The sequence below is a fragment of the Manihot esculenta genome, chromosome 12 (assembly GCF_001659605.2).
Source record: "Manihot esculenta cultivar AM560-2 chromosome 12, M.esculenta_v8, whole genome shotgun sequence".
NCBI lineage: Eukaryota > Viridiplantae > Streptophyta > Magnoliopsida > Malpighiales > Euphorbiaceae > Manihot > Manihot esculenta.
In genome coordinates this window covers 13609902-13628432 of record NC_035172.2, presented here as the reverse complement: position 1 = coordinate 13628432, position 18531 = coordinate 13609902, and the positions used below count along the sequence as shown (strand labels likewise).

Here is an 18531-nt window from a genome sequence, read left to right as displayed (position 1 = left end):
TTCAGTTATGTATGTTTTTAAGGTCATGTTTGGGATTATATTAGATGTAACGGAATGTATAGTAGACTTGCTATGAGATTCGGCAATCTTAAGTCGACCTGAATTCTAGCACCGATAGCAGTCCGACTTTTGGGTCATTACAGGTTCATAACAGAAAACCGGGCAAAGCACAAGACTAGTCCACAATAATAGTAGGTGTCTACAACTAAACTATTATACAAGGAATTATACTCAAGGAAATTGTCAACTCGCACGCTAACTCTAATCCTACAAACCTGAGGCTAGGGGAAGGGATAAGCTATTATAGCCTAGTGAGTAGAAACATGGCATAAAACAATTTAATAAAGCATATACTCGTATGAATGCATCATAACACAAACAAATTATATCAAGATGAACTTGTCACTATTAACTATTCATAAAATCTCATATGGAGTATGTGATATCATAGGAATTTGCTTGTGTGGCAGGGAAAAATTGCTGATGCTACTAATATTATTCGAGTGGGTTCTTCCCTTTTGACTGAATGACAGTCTGTTCGAATGAGTAGTCTTTGAGTTTATAACCCTATGGTTCTTTTTGGTTGGCAAAAATCTATAGTTAGCAGGTTGAAATGTAATGTGGATGTTGTGTATATAGAAATTTGAGATGTATCTACTTTGTGTTCGTTATTAGGGATTCTAATGATATGTTTGTCTCTTACTTGTCTGGTACTTACAATCGTTACCTTTTACTTGCTTTAGTAGAATTTTCTTTTAAGAGAGGTTTTGAGTTGATTGCATAGTTGTTTATTTTGTGATATCGATATTGAGATGGTTGTAGATATTTGTCTTTCAAAATATGATAATTAATTTAAGTTTGATTAACTAATTATAGATTGTCGTTTTATTTTCACTCGAAAGTCTGATTCGACCTAGTCTTGAGTATGGAGGCAAGTCAATATTATCAATATTATTGCATAGTCTTGTAAAGGCATTTAGTCTGAGTCTCTAAACTCTATTATAAATATTCTTATTATAAAAGAACTATAGAAAATTTTTTCCTAGTGTTTTTCGCTCTTAATTTATTTGGTGATTAAAAAAAAAAAAATTTCAACGTTCAAAGTTCGAGCTTTTAAGTGCTTGGTCCCATCCAATTCATTTGCCAATTAATATTCGGCTCCTAATTGCTTTTGTATTTGTCCTTTTCATATTGACCATTGTCTGATTTACCAATACATGATTTTTTTTCTTATTCTTTATTTTCACCGGATAAGCTATTGGAGTGTTGGATTTAATACATTTTAAAATTCAATCAAATGTATCTACAACTCAACAAAGCGTTCGAGTACAACATCATAATTTTTTGAAGGCATTCAATATAATCTTTTTTTCTTGTGAAAAATAAGTTTTTAAATTATATACAAAATTAAATGAAAATTTATATAAAATGCACAAATTCAGAATAATTTTTAAAATTAAAATGATTATATAATAACAGCATTTTATCTTATTATAGGTTTTTCCTTGAAAGCAATTTTATACTTAAAAAATATTTTTTAACTTATGAAAAATTCTTCTAAAATGGAGACGATAAAATATTAAATATTTTTAAATATTCGATTTAATTAAACTCTCATAAGACGAATTGAATATAAAAATTATTATACTTAAGCTTCTTTAATATATATTCAATATATGAATATGATTATGATTTGCTTTTAATCACCAAATTAATAATTTTTATTTAAAATATTAAATTTTAATTTTTAAATAAAAATATAAAAAAAAGTTATAAATATTATTATAAAATATATATTTTATATTAAATAAATTATTTTATAAAACGAATTCGGAAAATGAGTAATTACTGCCAAAAATGCTCTACTCAGTCGCTATCCCTAATTTAGTGCCCACCTTAGGCTTCAAAATCTCCTCTCACCTGACTCTTTATTCAGTTCATCTTCTTAAACCGACAGAAACTCTAAGTCTTAAACACATCAAACCAAAAACTCAAACACATTTTCCCTCTCTTCTCTCCCTTACTCTCCCACTCTAACAATGCTACTCTTTCTTTCCCTTCTCTTTCTTTCCTTCCCCTTCCCTACTCTTTCCCTCAACCAGGAAGGTCTCTTCCTCCAGCGAGTCAAACTAGGCCTCTCCGATCCAACTCACGCCCTCTCTAACTGGAACGAACGAGACCAAACTCCATGCAACTGGTACGGCATCACGTGCGACTCCGTAACTCAACGAGTCCACTCAGTTGACCTCTCCGAGTCTTTTCTTTCCGGTCCCTTCCCTACCTTTCTCTGCCACCTCCCTTCTCTCACTTTCATCTCTCTCAACAACAATTCTATCAACTCCTCCCTACCCGTTGATTTTTCTCTGTGTCAGAATCTCGAGTCCTTGGACGTGGGCCAGAATCTTTTAGTGGGTACCATCCCGGAATCTCTCGCTCACCTGCCAAATCTCCGGTACCTGAATTTGGCGGGAAACAATTTAACCGGTGAGATACCGGTGAAATTTGGGGAGTTTCGTCGGCTTGAGACGCTATTGCTTGCCGGAAATTTCCTTAACGGAACTATCCCTGGTCAGCTTGGTAACATTTCGACCCTTGAAGCACTCTTTATCGCTTATAACCCCTTCACCCCGAGTCCATTACCAACTCAACTCGCCAACTTAACAAATCTTAAAGAGCTCTGGCTTTCTGACTGTAAGCTTATTGGTCCCATTCCAACAAGTCTGAGCCGTTTATCTCGGTTGGAAAACTTGGATTTGTCTCAGAACAGACTCACTGGGTCAATCCCGATCTCACTCAACGAATTGAAGAGTATTGTCCAAATTGAGTTGTTTAACAACTCTTTGTCTGGCACGCTACCAGTAAGATTTGCAAACTTGACGAATCTGAGAAGATTCGATGCTTCCATGAATGAGTTAACTGGGACGATTCCAATTGAATTATGCCAGTTAGAGCTCGAGTCACTGAATTTGTACGAGAACAGGCTAGAAGGGACCTTACCAGAGAGTATAGCAAACTCTCCCAACTTATTTGAGCTCAAATTGTTCAATAACAAGCTAACTGGTCAATTACCGAGCAAACTAGGCCAGAAATCGCCATTGAAATCGCTTGATGTGTCATACAATGGATTTTCTGGTGAAATACCCGAGAATTTGTGTGCAAAGGGGGTATTAGAAGACCTCATTTTGATATACAATTCATTTTCCGGGAAAATCCCAGAAAGTCTAGGAAAATGCCACAGTTTAGGCCGTGCTCGGTTAAGGAATAACCAACTTTCTGGGACTGTTCCAGAAGATTTCTGGGGGCTTCCAAGAGTGTATTTGGTTGAGCTTGTGGGGAACTCATTATCTGGGCAAGTTTCCAAGAGAATTTCTTCCGCTTATAATCTCTCTATTTTGCTGATTTCAGACAACAAGTTTTCTGGGCATATGCCTATGGAGATTGGTTTTCTTGGCAATTTGATTGAAATTTCTGCAAGTAATAATATGTTTACAGGTCCAATTCCAGGAAGCTTGGTCAATTTGAGCATGTTAAATAGGCTTGTCCTTAATGGTAATGAATTATCTGGTGAGTTCCCCGCAGGAATTCAAGGTTGGAAGAGTTTAAATGAGCTTAATTTAGCAGATAATAAACTATCTGGTCCCATCCCTGATGAAATTGGGAACTTGCCAGTGCTTAATTACCTTGATCTTTCTGGCAATCATTTTTCTGGGAAAATCCCACTTGAATTGCAGAAACTAAAGCTCAATGTGTTGAACTTGTCAAATAACATGCTTTCTGGGGAGCTTCCTCCTCTTTTTGCCAAGGAGTTTTATAAGAATAGCTTTGTGGGAAATCCAGGGTTGTGTGGTGACTTGGAGGGTCTTTGTCCTCAGATAAGAGGTTCAAAGAAGCTGAGCTATTTGTGGATTCTCAGATCAATTTTTATACTTGCTGGTTTAGTTTTTGTTGTTGGAGTTGTTTGGTTCTACTTCAAGTACATGAATTTTAAGAAAGGCAAGAAAGTGATTACAATATCCAAGTGGAGATCTTTCCATAAGCTTGGTTTCAGTGAATTTGAGATTGCTGATTCCCTTAAGGAAGATAATGTGATTGGCAGTGGTGCTTCTGGGAAAGTATACAAGGTTATCCTTAGTAACGGCGAGACAGTGGCAGTAAAGAAACTAAGTGGAGGGAGCAAGAAAAGTGCCAACTACGACGGATTCGAAGCAGAGGTCGAAACTTTAGGCAGGATCAGGCACAAGAATATTGTGAGATTATGGTGTTGCTGCAGCAATGGTGACTGCAAGCTTCTGGTTTATGAGTATATGCCAAATGGGAGCTTGGGTGACTTGTTGCATAGTAGCAAATCTGGCCTGTTGGAATGGCCAACAAGATACAAAATAGCTTTAGATGCAGCAGAGGGCTTGTCTTACTTGCATCATGATTGTGTTCCTCCAATTGTTCATCGGGATGTAAAATCGAACAATATATTGTTAGATGGAGAGTTTGCTGCCAGAGTTGCAGATTTTGGAGTTGCTAAAGTTGTTGAAGGAGTTAACAAGGGGACAGAATCCATGTCTGTCATTGCAGGTTCTTATGGTTACATTGCACCAGGTATATATATGTATATATATATATATATATCTTCTGTGTCAAGCAAATTGAGTTCCTCTTCACTTAGAATCATATATATCATCTTGATTTTATTAAAATTGATTTTATTTTTCTTAATTTTGATGCAGAATATGCCTACACTCTGAGGGTGAATGAGAAGAGTGACATCTATAGTTTTGGAGTAGTCATATTAGAATTGGTAACAGGCAGGCTGCCTATGGATCCAGAATTTGGAGAAAAGGACTTGGTGAAATGGGTTCACTCAACCTTAGATCAAAAAGGAGTGGATCATGTGATTGATCCCAAACTTGATTCTAATTTGAAGGAAGACATTTGCAGGGTTCTTGAAGTTGGTCTTCGTTGCACTAGCTCTCTTCCCATAAGCCGGCCTTCGATGCGCAGGGTGGTGAACCTGCTGCAAGAGGCAGGTGCAAAGAGCAAGAGCATGCCTAAATCCAGCAACAAGGATGGAAAGCTCTCTCCATATTACCATGAAGAAGTCTGTGATGAGGTTCAGTTGAGAGTAGAGAGTTAATCAGTGGTGAAATTGTCATTATTGCCTCTTGTTGATGTTTGATTTCATAGGGCAAAGGGAATGATCGATGAAATGACATGAAAGAGATCTCTCCACATGCTCCCTTTGAAAATTTAGCCTATATATTTAAGACCAGTGATTAAGACAAGAAAAAGTTTGTAATTATTTGAGCCTGCAATTTTAGTTGTTGGCCTTCCTCTTTAGTTAGGTAATTGTAACATGGCAAAACATGGAACTTGTCAACAAATGAAGCACAAGCTTCCATTTAGCAACAGTTGTTATACATTAGTATCATCAATCTAAATTTCAAAAGATTTCTTCTTTTTTGTATTTTTTTTTTATATAATTGGATCTAACTGAAATTCAGCCCCTGAAGTATAGAAATCTGCTGAATTTATATAATATAGCAGTATATTTCTGGGTTCCATCAATGACGTGGAGAAATGAGTTGACAGCTGCAGCACCAGAAAAAAATTAGATCGACTAAACCAGTGATATACGTTTAACCATCAGATCAGTATGATAGCATTAATGGAGGCAGCTGTAAGCAATTTGCCTGTCCACCAAGGCCGTCCCTCATTACATAGAAAAGATGATGCAAGAGTAAGCAGTGGATTGAATTTAATTGAATTAGGATCCAACACAACATTTATCAGGAAAATGACAATATGGCCGACCAAGTTTGACTAGAGAAGTTTTCATTAATGGATCCAAAAAAGTTGTTTTTTAATACTGTTACATCCTATCTTCTTCACAATAAGTGTAGTGTCCATTGTTAAGACAGTGACTTCTATTTTAAAAAACTAAAGGGTATAAAGACAATTTCATCAAAACAAAGCACCTTCAAGAACCACAAAGAACTAAAAGATCCACTTCGCTTTCTTGTCATTTATTGTTTTGCTCATTTAGCTAGGCTATGATGGTTAAATCGCTAATCTTCTGTAATTAACCAAAACGGTGCGACTCAGACTCCTTGGAATAGAACTTATTGGCCCAAACCTGTTGGTAGACCAATAATACACCTTTTAGGCTTCAGCCCCATTAGGCTTAGAGAATTCCTTTGTAAATATTAAAAATATATCGAATAGAGTCATAATATAAAATAAAAATATTAAAATATTTCTTTGTAAATAAAATATGAGAACTTCAATATGGAGTTTAAATGGGTTAAATAATAATTAATGTGTGATATATTAACACTAAAAAATAAATATTTATTAATTGGGAAAATTTTATTGTTAAATATTAAAAATTAATCGTTATTCAATTATTAAATTATAATCATTGAAAATGTTGAAATTTAAATTTTAATTAGAATCACATGTTACCTACGTTAGCTTGATGCTGGGACTAAGCATATTCAAAAGAGAAATGTCTACTTGTTTTCTCTTTTTTCATGTATGTTTCCCGGCAGCTGACAATGATATATCATATAGCCAAACGCCTCTTTCTCAAACATCGCCATGCTATTTCCCCTTTATTCTTTTAGAGAAAATATTATTGATGAGGGAAATCACAAACTCTAAAATAGATTTATATTCAATTAATAATCAATAAATTATTAATTTCTCATCTTGTTATAAAAATTATTTTATGCTTTCCCATGAAACGATACCTCTCCATATATATAATCCATGGCAAAAGGAAAAAAAGGGTCCCACAGAAAATGCTGATTGCCAGTGTGGCGCTAGAGTCCATATGAAACACGTTGCATGAGAAAGAGAATGAATAGAATGGAATCCGATATGAAGTGTTTATCTTATATTATAATAATAAATATTTTAATATATTAAAATAATAATACCATTTAAAATTATAAATAAATAAATTAATATAAATATTTAAAATTATAAGAATTAAACTTAAAATATTTTAATATTATTTATAATATGATATTTTATAATAATAAATTAATATTATTTTTAATATATTAGTACAATAACACCGTAATTAAAAATAGTATTAATTTTATATTTATTGATACATAATTACTATATTTAATATCTTTTATTATTTTTAATATATAAAGATACTATAAAAAATCAATAATAAAGGAAACTATGTTAAAAATATTTAGAATTATGAAATGATATTAAAACGTGTACCAAATTACTGGTATTATTTAATTACAGTCTATTGATATATTAAAAATAATAAATTAAAAAAATTATCAGTAAATATATTTATACGATATTATTGAGTTAATTTTACAAAATATATTATCCTGTCATTAGTCCTGTACAGTATTACTGGATTGTTTATAATCCATAAATAAATTAATATGAATATTTAAAGTTATAAAAATTAAGTACGAAATATTTTAATATTATTTTTAATATATTAGTGTAATAGCATTATAATTAAAAATAGTATCAATTATGAATTTATTGATACATAATTATTATATTTAATATATTTTATTATTTTTAATATAACTCATATAGAGATACTATAAAAGTCGGTAAAAAAAAACTACAATCTAAGTATTTAGAATTATGAAATAACATTATCCTATATCCAATAACTGCTAATTATAAATATTACTACATTAATACGTTAAAAATAATAAAATTTATTATTATAAAAATTATATTATTATAAAAAATTATATTATAAATAATATTATTAAATTAATATAATATAAATATATTATTATAATATATTAATTAAAAAATTAAAAAATAAAATATATTTTTTTCAAATAAAGCCGCAGCTTGTTTTTAATTAAAAAAAAAATTAATGGGGCGTCTATCTAACATACGCCCTTGTCTAGCATTTATCGGACAAGCGCCAAATGAGGGGTTTGATCGCTACGTAGACGATCAAATCCCTATTTGACAAATAAATTTGGAAGAAACTTAAAAAGTTAAATTTTTTTTTTCTAATTTTAATGGGTCTCCTTTTTTAGCTCCTCCTCCGATTGACTCATTCGAGTGCTAGCCCCTATCGTTCCGTTAAGGGAGACTCCAAAGAATGAAGGTGGTCTATTCAATGATACCCCATCTATGGTCTCGGAGTGCGACATGAATTGTTTGTACGATACTTACCACATTTCCTGAGAGTCTTTTTGAGTTTTGGCTCCTTCTCCCAATGTTTGATCCTTATTGAGGATAATATCATTATCTTTGAAGACCATTTGAAGGTGGGCCTCTGCTTCTCCTTGGACTCTTTTTCGTGAAGGTCATTCGGTTTCACAAGCTTTTAGTTGCCCAACTTCATCCCAATGGCTGGAGAATCCTAGTGGCTTTTCGGTTCATGTGCTTTAACAATCACATTGAACTAAGTGTAGTGTTTTTCTCCAAGTTATACCAACTGGATACACGAACAAATGAAGAGGTTTGGTACTTTGTAGTCGAAAGTACTTGAATATTTTTTACCGGATGCCTTCCTCCTTGAAGTAGTGGAAGAATAAATTTTTTATCCTCCGTGATTGGACTCCGGAGAGTTTTAGGTGCCTTCAAACCAGCTGACATTATTAGGTGAAATTGAAGAAGAATGGGGTCTATCCAAGGAGACAGGAAGATGAAACTTTAGCCTTTTTCTTAACGAGGGCTAAAACCTTAAAGAAAATTGACATTACCCAAGCGGTGAGAAATGCCATTTTGTCTTGGCCGAGTCGTCTTTTCGGCCTTTCTGAAGGCACTCCCCTGGCTCGGGATCAAAATACTTCTCTTTCTACTTTCTTTATTTTTTGAACTACCTTTCTTACTTACTTTTCCTTTTGTTTGCAGATATGGTTGGGTCAAGTAAATTTGTCGAGACGGCACGTGCTGCTCGCAAAGGCAAGGCTATTGTTGTTGGGGTTGCTAGTCCCCCTACCAAGCACGCTCGCTCCGCAAAAGAGGTGATTGTGCTTCCTCCTCCCCCACCCCGACCTGCGGCTGAGGAGTTGGTGCTCCTTTAGCCTGAGTCTTCAGCCTTAGGTTCTTCTTCTTTTGCCCTAGCTTCTAGGCTCCCTACTAATGTCCCTTCCCCTTTTGTACTCATTCCTATAACCATGGGGGTTGAGTCTTCCTGGCCTCCAAGCATCCAGCGCTTGGCCTTGGCGCTAAACCGAATGCCCTCGCTCCTTGATGACCCTTCTCTATTCCTCTTGCTAATCAAAAGTGCCTTGAGGCCTATAGATGTAGCTAGGGGTGAGCATTCGGTCGGTTCGGTTCAAAACCGAACCGAATCGAATAAATCAAAAATCGAAATTTGAGTGTTTATGAAAATCGAACCGAACCAATTTTGGTCAGAAACCGAATCGAACCGAACTGGTTTGATTCAGTTCGGTTCGGTTCGGTTTGATTGGTTTTGATTTTTAATAAATTTTTTATTTTTTACACTTTATTTTTAATATTTTAAAATTTAATTAAAATATTTTAATTTTAATATGATTTAATTTCTATATATTATTGAAAAAACATATTATTATTACTAATCGGTTCGGTTCGGTTTTTTCGGTTTTTTTTTTATCAAAACCGAACCGAACCGAAATAACCGAAATTTTTGAAATTAAAAACCGAACCGAACCGAAATATATAAAAAACCGAACCAAATTTTCAAATCGGTTCGGTTCGGTCGATTTTTTCGGTTTGAACCGAATACTACTCACCCCTAGATGTAGCCACCTGAATGAGGTTGAAATGGATGAGTTGTTTGTTAATGCTTTACATTCTGTGCTAGAGGGTGCTTTTTGCACCTATGTGGCCAAGGAGCAATATAAGACCTTGAGGTAGGAATTTGGTGCAAACGAGATGGACAGGGGGCTCTTGGCCAAGGAATGTTTAAGATTGAAGACTCGGGTTGCTGAAGTCGAGGGTACCAAGAAAGAGGCTCTAGAATTGGTGGACAAGCTTCGGACTGATCTGGACGAGGCCCTTGCTTCCAATTTGGGCCTTGAGAATTATGCTAAATCTATTAAGAATTAGGTGGCCCTATTGCAGCGTCAAGCCTTGGAGCTACAAGCTCAAGCTGAAGGGGCCCGAGTTGCCTCTACAAGGGTTACTGAGCTCAAGGCAAAGCTTAAGGAGACAGTGGCCCAGGGCGGGGAGATGTTTGTTCAAGGCCAAAATTTAATGAAGAAGGAGCTGGCAAAGCATTTTCCTTCTAAGGATTTCTCTTAGATAAATGACATCCTCCCCGAGGAAGAAGATAAGGGTGAAGGGGAGTGTGCGAAAGATACTCCCATCAAAGGGGAGCATGCTGAAGATACTCCCTCCGACTGGATTTCTCTTGATAATGTAATAGATATAGAGAATATCGATATAATAGAGACTCGAATGAGTGAACTTGAAGACTCTGCTCCTGTGTAGTCTTTCATGACTTTAATTAGAATGTTTTGCCATTATTTTTCATTAAGTATTTATATGTTATGCAAATAATCTCTAAAAAAGATTGCTTAGGGGGCTAATACCCAGTTGTGACACCTGGTTGCTGGCCTGACTGGTGGCCATAAAATAAAAGACTTAGCCAATTTGCAAAATGAGACTAATGCCTAGACATGTGGTATGGCAGATGCTCGCCCTACTGCATTAGGGTATTTCTTTATTAATCAAGACCGTTACTCGGCCATGACCCTGGTGGTTTCCTGCCTTGTGGCCTTGTTTAGTGGGATCATTGCTCGTATAGTCTAGCGGAACTGCCTTGTGACCTTACCTGGGGGAATCTGCCTTGTGGCCTTGTTTATTAGAACCAATGCCCGGATGGTTTGGTGAAACCTGCCTTGTGGCTTGACAGTTTTCCGCCTTGTGTCCTTATTTATTGGGACCAATGCCCGAATAGTCTGGCGGAATCCGCCTTGTGACCTGACTTGGCAAAATTCACCTTGTGGCCTTGTTTAGTGGGATCAATACCCAGATAATCTGGCGAAACTGCCTTGTGACTTGGCCTGGCGGATCCGCCTTGTGGCCTTGTTTAATAGGACCAATGCTCGGATGGTCTGGCGGAATCCGCCTTGTGACCTGGCCTAGCGCTATCCACCTTATGGCCTTGTTTTTTGAGACCAGTGCCTGGATGGTCTGACGAAACTCGCCTTGTGATCTAGCTTGGCGAAATCTGCCTTGTGGTCTTATTTAGTGGACCAATGCCCGAATGGTCTGGCAGAACCTGCCTTGTGACCTCTTCTTATCTCCCTAATCATTTTTCCACTTTTGAGGAAGGTAATCCATCATTTCTATATTTGAAGAACATAACATATGAAAATACCTCTTTAACTTTATTAAAATAATATCCTTATGTTACATATATATTGAGAGTGGGGGGCCACTTGGATCCCCAAGATAGCTAGTTTATGAAATTTCTGGGTGAATGAGCTCCAGGATCTTTAAAAAATTTCTTTCCTGTCCAATAATTTTATTCGCAATCTACTTACTTTCCTTGACCCTCCTCAGGTCTTTCCGTTATTACATGTATGACCCCTATAGGTTCTCGATCAGGAGTTGTCTCAAGGGTTGTTTCCTCGGGCTCAGCTCTCTTCTCTTCCCTTCCCTTTCCTTCCTTGTGAATTTCCAAAGGGTACCGTCCTTTTTCAGTCTTTTAATCTCATCTTTTAGTTGACGATATTCTTCTGTGGTATGACCATGATCTTCATGAAAGCGACAATACTTCGTCCTATCCTGTTTCTCAATTTTCTCAGGGTTGAGCTTGGACGGCCACCTGATTTCTTATCATTTTTCCTGATCCACATTAAAATATGAGTCTGTGAGTCATTTAACAGAGTGTAATTTTTATACTTGCTTTAATCATCCTTCTTTTGTGAGATGGGATTCTGCATGTCCTCATCTCTCAGACTTTTAACTTTGCTTTTGATTTGCCCTCTTGTCCTCTTTTAATGCTTGAACTTCATCATCCAACCTGATATGTTTTTGGACTTTGCCTATTAATTGTTGATACGTTACAACTAGATTTTTAATTAAGTAATCCATGAATTTGACATTGTGGGTTCCTTTCTTTAACGCTTCACATGCTATCTCATGATTTAATTCTTCCATCTATATGGCTTTAATATTGAAACGTGAAATAAAACTCCTTAAAGACTCGCCCTCTCCCTGGTGGATCTTCCACAGGTCAGAGGAAAGTTTTTTACGAAGTATGCAATTCATAAATCTGAATTTAAATAATGTGACAAACTGTGTAAAGTTTTATATTGAACCTAGACTCAGATATTGGTACCATTTCTGAGCTAAACCTGTGAGTATCGATGGAAACACTATGCATAACACAAAATCGTCCACATCCTAAAGTTGCATGGTCATTCTGAAGATTGCCAGGTGGCATTCGGGGTCTGTCGTTCCGTCACATTTGTTCAGACTAGACAACTTGAACTTGTTGGGAAAGATTTCTGCTAAGATCTCGTCTGAAAGAGGCGAAACACTATCTAGGTTGAAATCCTCTTCTTGTTCCTTTTGGTACCTTTGCACGGTCTATAGTAGCTTCCAATTAATGCTTTTCGAAGCCTCGCCTGATTCATCTTCGGATTCAGCCCTCCCCGTGGGCTGCATTTTGACTGCTTCTATTCGTGCCTTTGGGGTGTCTATAGAGGCTTTCTCTCTTCTTCTGAGATCCATTTTAGATACTTCTTCCCAAGCCTTACACTACCAGAAGATAGCCTACAGCCTTTGAATGTACTAGAGTATTATTTATTGTTTCCACTTGGGCAGAGGAAATGATGACTCCTTCGTTGGTAGCAATATTAGCAGCAGCTCGCGAACTACCGGCCATTTTGATGGTGAAAGGAGAGAGATTTATTTTCGAGAACATGGGTAGGAGGCCAGTTGCAATCTAAATAAATAGTGGAAATTCAAATGATTTTCCAGCAACGGAACTAAATGATATTTGTTGAGCTTAGACGAATGATGATGCTAGAATAGAACTGTGTTATGATTGGTTAGAACCTGCAAGAAAGAAAATGTGAGATGATGGTAGATGCTCACGGCAGCCACGATGCTCAAGTCAGTATATTGACGAGTAAGAGAATGCAATGAATTGTCTGAAACTTTAGTGTTAGAAAATAGCGTACATTTGTCTTTGTAATTCTTCTCTTTTTATACTATGAGAGGTAGAGATGAATATGATATTTTTTTGATAACTCACAGTAATATAGTCGTCTGCTTGATACAGGACGTCTCTAACTAATAGGTGAGAATCTCGCGATTAGAGACGTAATGTGCATGATAACAGTAACTTCAAGTCGAGACTCGCTTTGTTGAGGAAAGGTCGAGTCTTCTAGTCATCAGTTTGAATGTTTGAGATACTGGATCTTCCTTTTTCAGGATAGACCATATTTTCTATGTATCTAACTCTTACCACATGACTTTTTTTTTATAGTGACAACTCGCGACTTATATTGGACGGATAATATGAATTATCAATTACATTAAAATTTAATTTCTACTATTACTAATTTAATTGGAATAATAACCCGTGGAAAATATATTTTATATCATTTTTTTTCTCTAGCTAATAACAGGAAAAATTAAATATTTTTGGATGCTATAGATTATTATGAACAGAGGAGCACAAGCTTTGGGTCAATGGACAAATTCCTCTCTTTCCCCCTTTAGCCAAGTGGCAGAAAACTCCCAAAATCACTTAGAATAAAAATAAAAATAAAAATAATAAAAAGAGTTGAAATAAAGTAATATGGAGGGTGGTGTCAATTTAGAGAGAGAGAGGTTTCTGCTTTACATGAGAAGTCTACGTGAAGAAATAGAGTAATGGTTGCTGAATGTTAATATTAATTTGTTATGTATTTATTTTTCTTTTTTTTTTTTTTAAAAAAGTTGGATATAAGAATTTATCTGTAGCTTTATAAGCACTCTAGGTTGACATTTGACCTGAAATCTCTTATATCTAATGAGATGAAACAAAAGATCAAAGATAGTGAGAGCAATAGCAGATTGCCCCATCTCCACTCAACCCTCATTAAGTCTTTGATTTTTCATTTCTAATTTTATTTTATTAATTTCTGTAAACTTATTTTTGCAAGAAACAAAGCTGCCTTTAGACACTGGGTAAAAAAGACCCCAAAACTACATTTATTCTTCTACAAGTTTTCACACGTGCAATACACAAGCACAAAACCAAACTTAAAATCCAAGCAACCCCTAATTTTTTTTCTTTTAATTAATTATTTCTTTTAAAAATTATGTTTATTAAATATTTTTTTCACCTAATTTTATTTTTTAGGTAGATCTGTGGGAGAAAGGACAGAGAGGGTAGAGGAGGAGTGTTCATTCAAGTGAAAATTACTATTTGGTGATTGTTGTATAAAAAAACTCGTTAATTATTTTATTTATTTTAAAAATTATATTAAAATATGTTTAATTTTTTAAAAATTTATTAATTAATCTGTAATTAATTTTAACCATTAAATATTATAAAAAAATTTCAAATACTCTTTATGCTAAAAGACTATAATTTATGAATATTTTTACAAAATTAAAGAATTAACCAATAAATTTTTTCATACTACAAATACTGATTAATAAAATATTTAATAATTAAAATTAATATAAAGATTAATTATCTCAATAAAATGTATTTTTTTTAAAATTGAAAGATTAAATAATAAATTTTTTATATCTAACTCTAAATATAGTTAATTTCCCTTTATTCAATCATGCAAAGAACTAAAAAGTTAGCAAGAATTTAATTCCTCCCTACCCTCAAGAGGAAATTGCTTGAGGGACATGCTTTAGAAGAGACAAATTGCTTTTCTTTCTTCTCTCTCCTTCTCCCATTATCGTTCTCTCCCTCTCTTTCTCTCCCCCATAGGATCTTATCTTCCATTTTTGTTGGGTTTATTTTGGAGAAGCAGTAGAGGAGGAGAGAGGAGAAGAAAGGATTCACTGTGTGATGGGCATAAGAGGAAACACAAGAAATGACTTGGTGCAATGACTGTAACGATGTTCAAACCATTGAAAGAAGTTCCCCAGTTCCTTCAACTACAAGTTCTAACATTGCTCAAAGACATAAAGACAGCCTACTCAGAAGCTGCCCTTCTTGTGGTCACCAGATCAAATGCCAAGATCAGGTTCTATTCTCTTCACATTATCATGATAATCTTCTAAACGTTTTTGTTCGTTTCTTATGGTCTTGTCTTTGTTCTAACATTGTAAATGTGTGTATTATTTATAGGCGAGAATCCATGATTTGCCAGGGCTGCCTGCAGGAGTGAAGTTTGATCCGACTGATCAAGAACTGCTTGAGCATTTGGAAGGACAGGTGAAGTCTGATTCTCGTAAGATTCATCCTCTAATCGATGAGTTCATCCCCACAATTGAAGGAGAGAATGGAATTTGCTACACTCACCCAGAAAAGTTGCCAGGTGAAAATATTACAAGGATCCAACCATTTCTTGTTCATTACAGCGTAAAGATCCCCAAATCCTCATCACATTTCATGATCATGGTTAATCACATAAATTTAGGTCTTCTGATGTTTGGAAAACTAGGTTATTATTAGGTAACCCATGTAGGATTTTTTTTTTCTTTTGTTTTTTTTTATAGAACTTGTAGACAATCTGGAGAAGACATGTCTATGCATGAAAGTGGAGTGTACAGTTTTCATACGGACCAGCTTGATTTGTCTCTGAAAATGAAAAATGTATGAGAAAAATTATCACCGGTTACTTCGTAGTGTAAAATGATAGTGAATCCATTCGAAAACTCGTATATTTATTTTATAAATTCATGTAGATCTGGTATATTTATCAATTGATAAAACCCACCAACTAACTTTGGTTACATATATAGCATTCGCCATTAGATTAGAAGAAAGTAGAAAATCTCCGCGAAACAGAAACGAAGAAACCCTCCAACTAACCCTAATATTGCACAATAGAATGCTTAGAAGCATTCATTTTCTAATACTAGAAAATATTTTTGGTCATTTTCATCTTGTACTCAAAAAAATTTTAGAATGCTACTACCATTACAAATACTACACCTTCCAGTTTCTATACTCAATAAAAAAAAATTATATATTCTAATAGTTTAAGAATACAAAATCATTTGTTGCCCATATGTGACTATGTACAGGAGTTAGCAAGGACGGCCTAGTTCGCCACTTCTTTCATCGGCCTTCAAAAGCATACACAACAGGAACAAGAAAAAGAAGAAAGGTACACACAGACACAGAAGGTGGCGAGACTCGTTGGCACAAAACAGGCAAGACAAGACCAGTTTTCGTAAGTGGAAAGTTGAAAGGCTACAAGAAGATTCTAGTGCTTTACACCAACTACGGGAAGCAAAAAAAGCCTGAGAAGACCAACTGGGTAATGCATCAATACCATCTTGGTAATAACGAGGAAGAGAAAGAAGGAGAGCTCGTGGTTTCAAAAGTTTTCTACCAAACACAGCCTAGACAGTGTGGTTCATCTATGAAAGACTCTTTCACTTCAAAGTTGAAGGGTCAAAGTGGTCATGAAGGGGCTAATAGCCTTAAGAATTCCAGTGTTGTTGAGTATTACAGTCCTTTTATATCCTTTGATCAGGGGAGCCATACCAGAGGAAACCCTCCTCCTCCTCAATTGCTTCAACATTTTGCAGTCCATGATGGGTCTTCTTTTATCCCTTGAAAAATAAAAGGCACCACCTGAAAACTGTGGAGAAGACAAGCTTAGCTTGCATGATGTGGTGGTCGTGCAAGACACAGAGGCTCCACTTATCTTGGAATGGAGAAATAAATAACTATGTATAAACATTTTAATGTTGTTAACTAGGGCAAAGGGAGAAAACATGGGAAAGAATAAGGTTTCAATAGGAACCAGATTCTTCAGGTTTAAATTTGGAGATTCTGGCTAGCTACAGCTTTCTCTCTCTCTCTCTGTCTCTCTCTCTTTTTTGTTTTTGTTTTTTTTTTTTTTTTTGACCTTTTTTTCCTCGTTATAATTTCTGTTTTATGATGCATATGCATTGGCTTTGTACAGAGTGAGATATCTTGTGCAACCTGGGAAACTGTACAAAGAAGATAATTAATATAAATATTCTAACTTTGAGTTATGTAGCCCCCTTTTTTTTTTTTTGTTTTCATTCATCTCATGTTAATTAAAAGACTCGAAAATTATTACCTCAACCTCATAATTTTTTTGTCTATTATTTTTTTAATTATTTAAAATTAAATTAATAATTATTGTAATCTTATTTAATTTTATTTTATTTTTAATTTTTTTTCAAAATGTTTTTTAATATTTAATAAAAATTTATGTTTTAAAATGAATATAATTAAAAAATTAATAAAAGATTATTTTTAACAAAGAAAGAGAATAAAAATTATAGAACGTAGTAAATATTTAAAAAATAACTAAAATAGGTATAAAATTTTATTCATAAATGATCAGTATTTCAAATCACCAATAATTAATTAGGAAATAATTGACAATTTATTTTATTGATTACTTTTTTATAATTTAATCGTAAATTTTATTATTATTTTTTTAAGATAATTTATTTATTATTTTACTTGCATAATATCATATATCGAGAAAAAAATACTAATTTTAAAATAAAAATTAATTCATTAAAAAAATACTAATTTACAATAATTTCATTAGTTTAATCACTTAATTAAATTATAATAATTTATTATTCCCTCCATTCCATAATTATTTAGGAAATCAAATTCATTGATTTAAAATTGATTTTCTTTTTCTTGATTTAAAAGATTTTGTGATTTTACAAAAACCTTAAAATTGTTTAATTTTTATAAAAATGGAGAAAAAAAATAATTTAAAACAAAATAGAGAAAAATAAAATTACTGTTAGAGAAGCTGATTTAATAATAAATTAAAAAAAATCGTCTATAATTTACTTTAGCCATCACTTTTTTAATAATTTGATCAGTAAATTTTATTGCTATTTTTTTATTATAGTGTCCCTCAATGTCTACAATACTCTTCTCTTTAGGTGATGTGCATACTCTATATTACTAGAATAAATTAAGATATCGTCAATAAAGATAATAAAAAGTGATCTAAAAACGGATTGAAAACTCTATTTATGAGGTTCATGAATACTATAAGGACATTAGTCAACACAAACGACGTTACTAAGAATTCATAATTCCCATGTTTTGTCCTAAAAGTTGTCTCAAGCACTTCCTATTCTCTGATTCTCAACTAATGATACATGGACTTGCTAGTTTATTAAATAGATCATCAATCATGTATAAAAGATGTTTATTCTTGGTAGTGACTTTGTTCAATTGACCGTAGTCAATACAAAGTCTTAAAAGTTCGTTCTTCTTTTTACAAATAGCACTGGATCACTCCAAGGTGAGGTATTATATCGGATGAAACCCTTATCTGCTAATTCTTGTAACTGCTCCTTCAACTCTTTCAATTCTGCAGGTGTCATCCTGTAAGGAGGAATGGAGATGGGTCCGGTATCTGGTAACACCTAAATTTCAAACTCTATTTC

The 18531-nt window shown here is 34.2% G+C and overlaps 2 protein-coding genes across 2 annotated transcripts; both read left to right on the top strand.

The window, feature by feature from the left end:
• The first annotated feature begins 1916 nt into the window (after positions 1–1916).
• LOC110628475 (receptor-like protein kinase HSL1) lies at positions 1917–5458 on the top strand. Its single transcript, XM_021775138.2, has 2 exons — positions 1917–4593; positions 4722–5458. The coding sequence occupies exons 1-2, from the start codon at positions 2040–2042 to the stop codon at positions 5126–5128; spliced, it is 2961 nt and encodes a 986-aa protein (XP_021630830.1). The 5' UTR covers positions 1917–2039; the 3' UTR covers positions 5129–5458.
• Positions 5459–14743: 9285 nt separating this feature from the next.
• On the top strand, positions 14744–17115 carry LOC110628027 (NAC domain-containing protein 73). Its single transcript, XM_021774466.2, has 3 exons — positions 14744–15146; positions 15251–15440; positions 16153–17115. The coding sequence occupies exons 1-3, from the start codon at positions 14994–14996 to the stop codon at positions 16689–16691; spliced, it is 882 nt and encodes a 293-aa protein (XP_021630158.1). The 5' UTR covers positions 14744–14993; the 3' UTR covers positions 16692–17115.
• The last annotated feature ends 1416 nt before the right edge of the window (positions 17116–18531 follow it).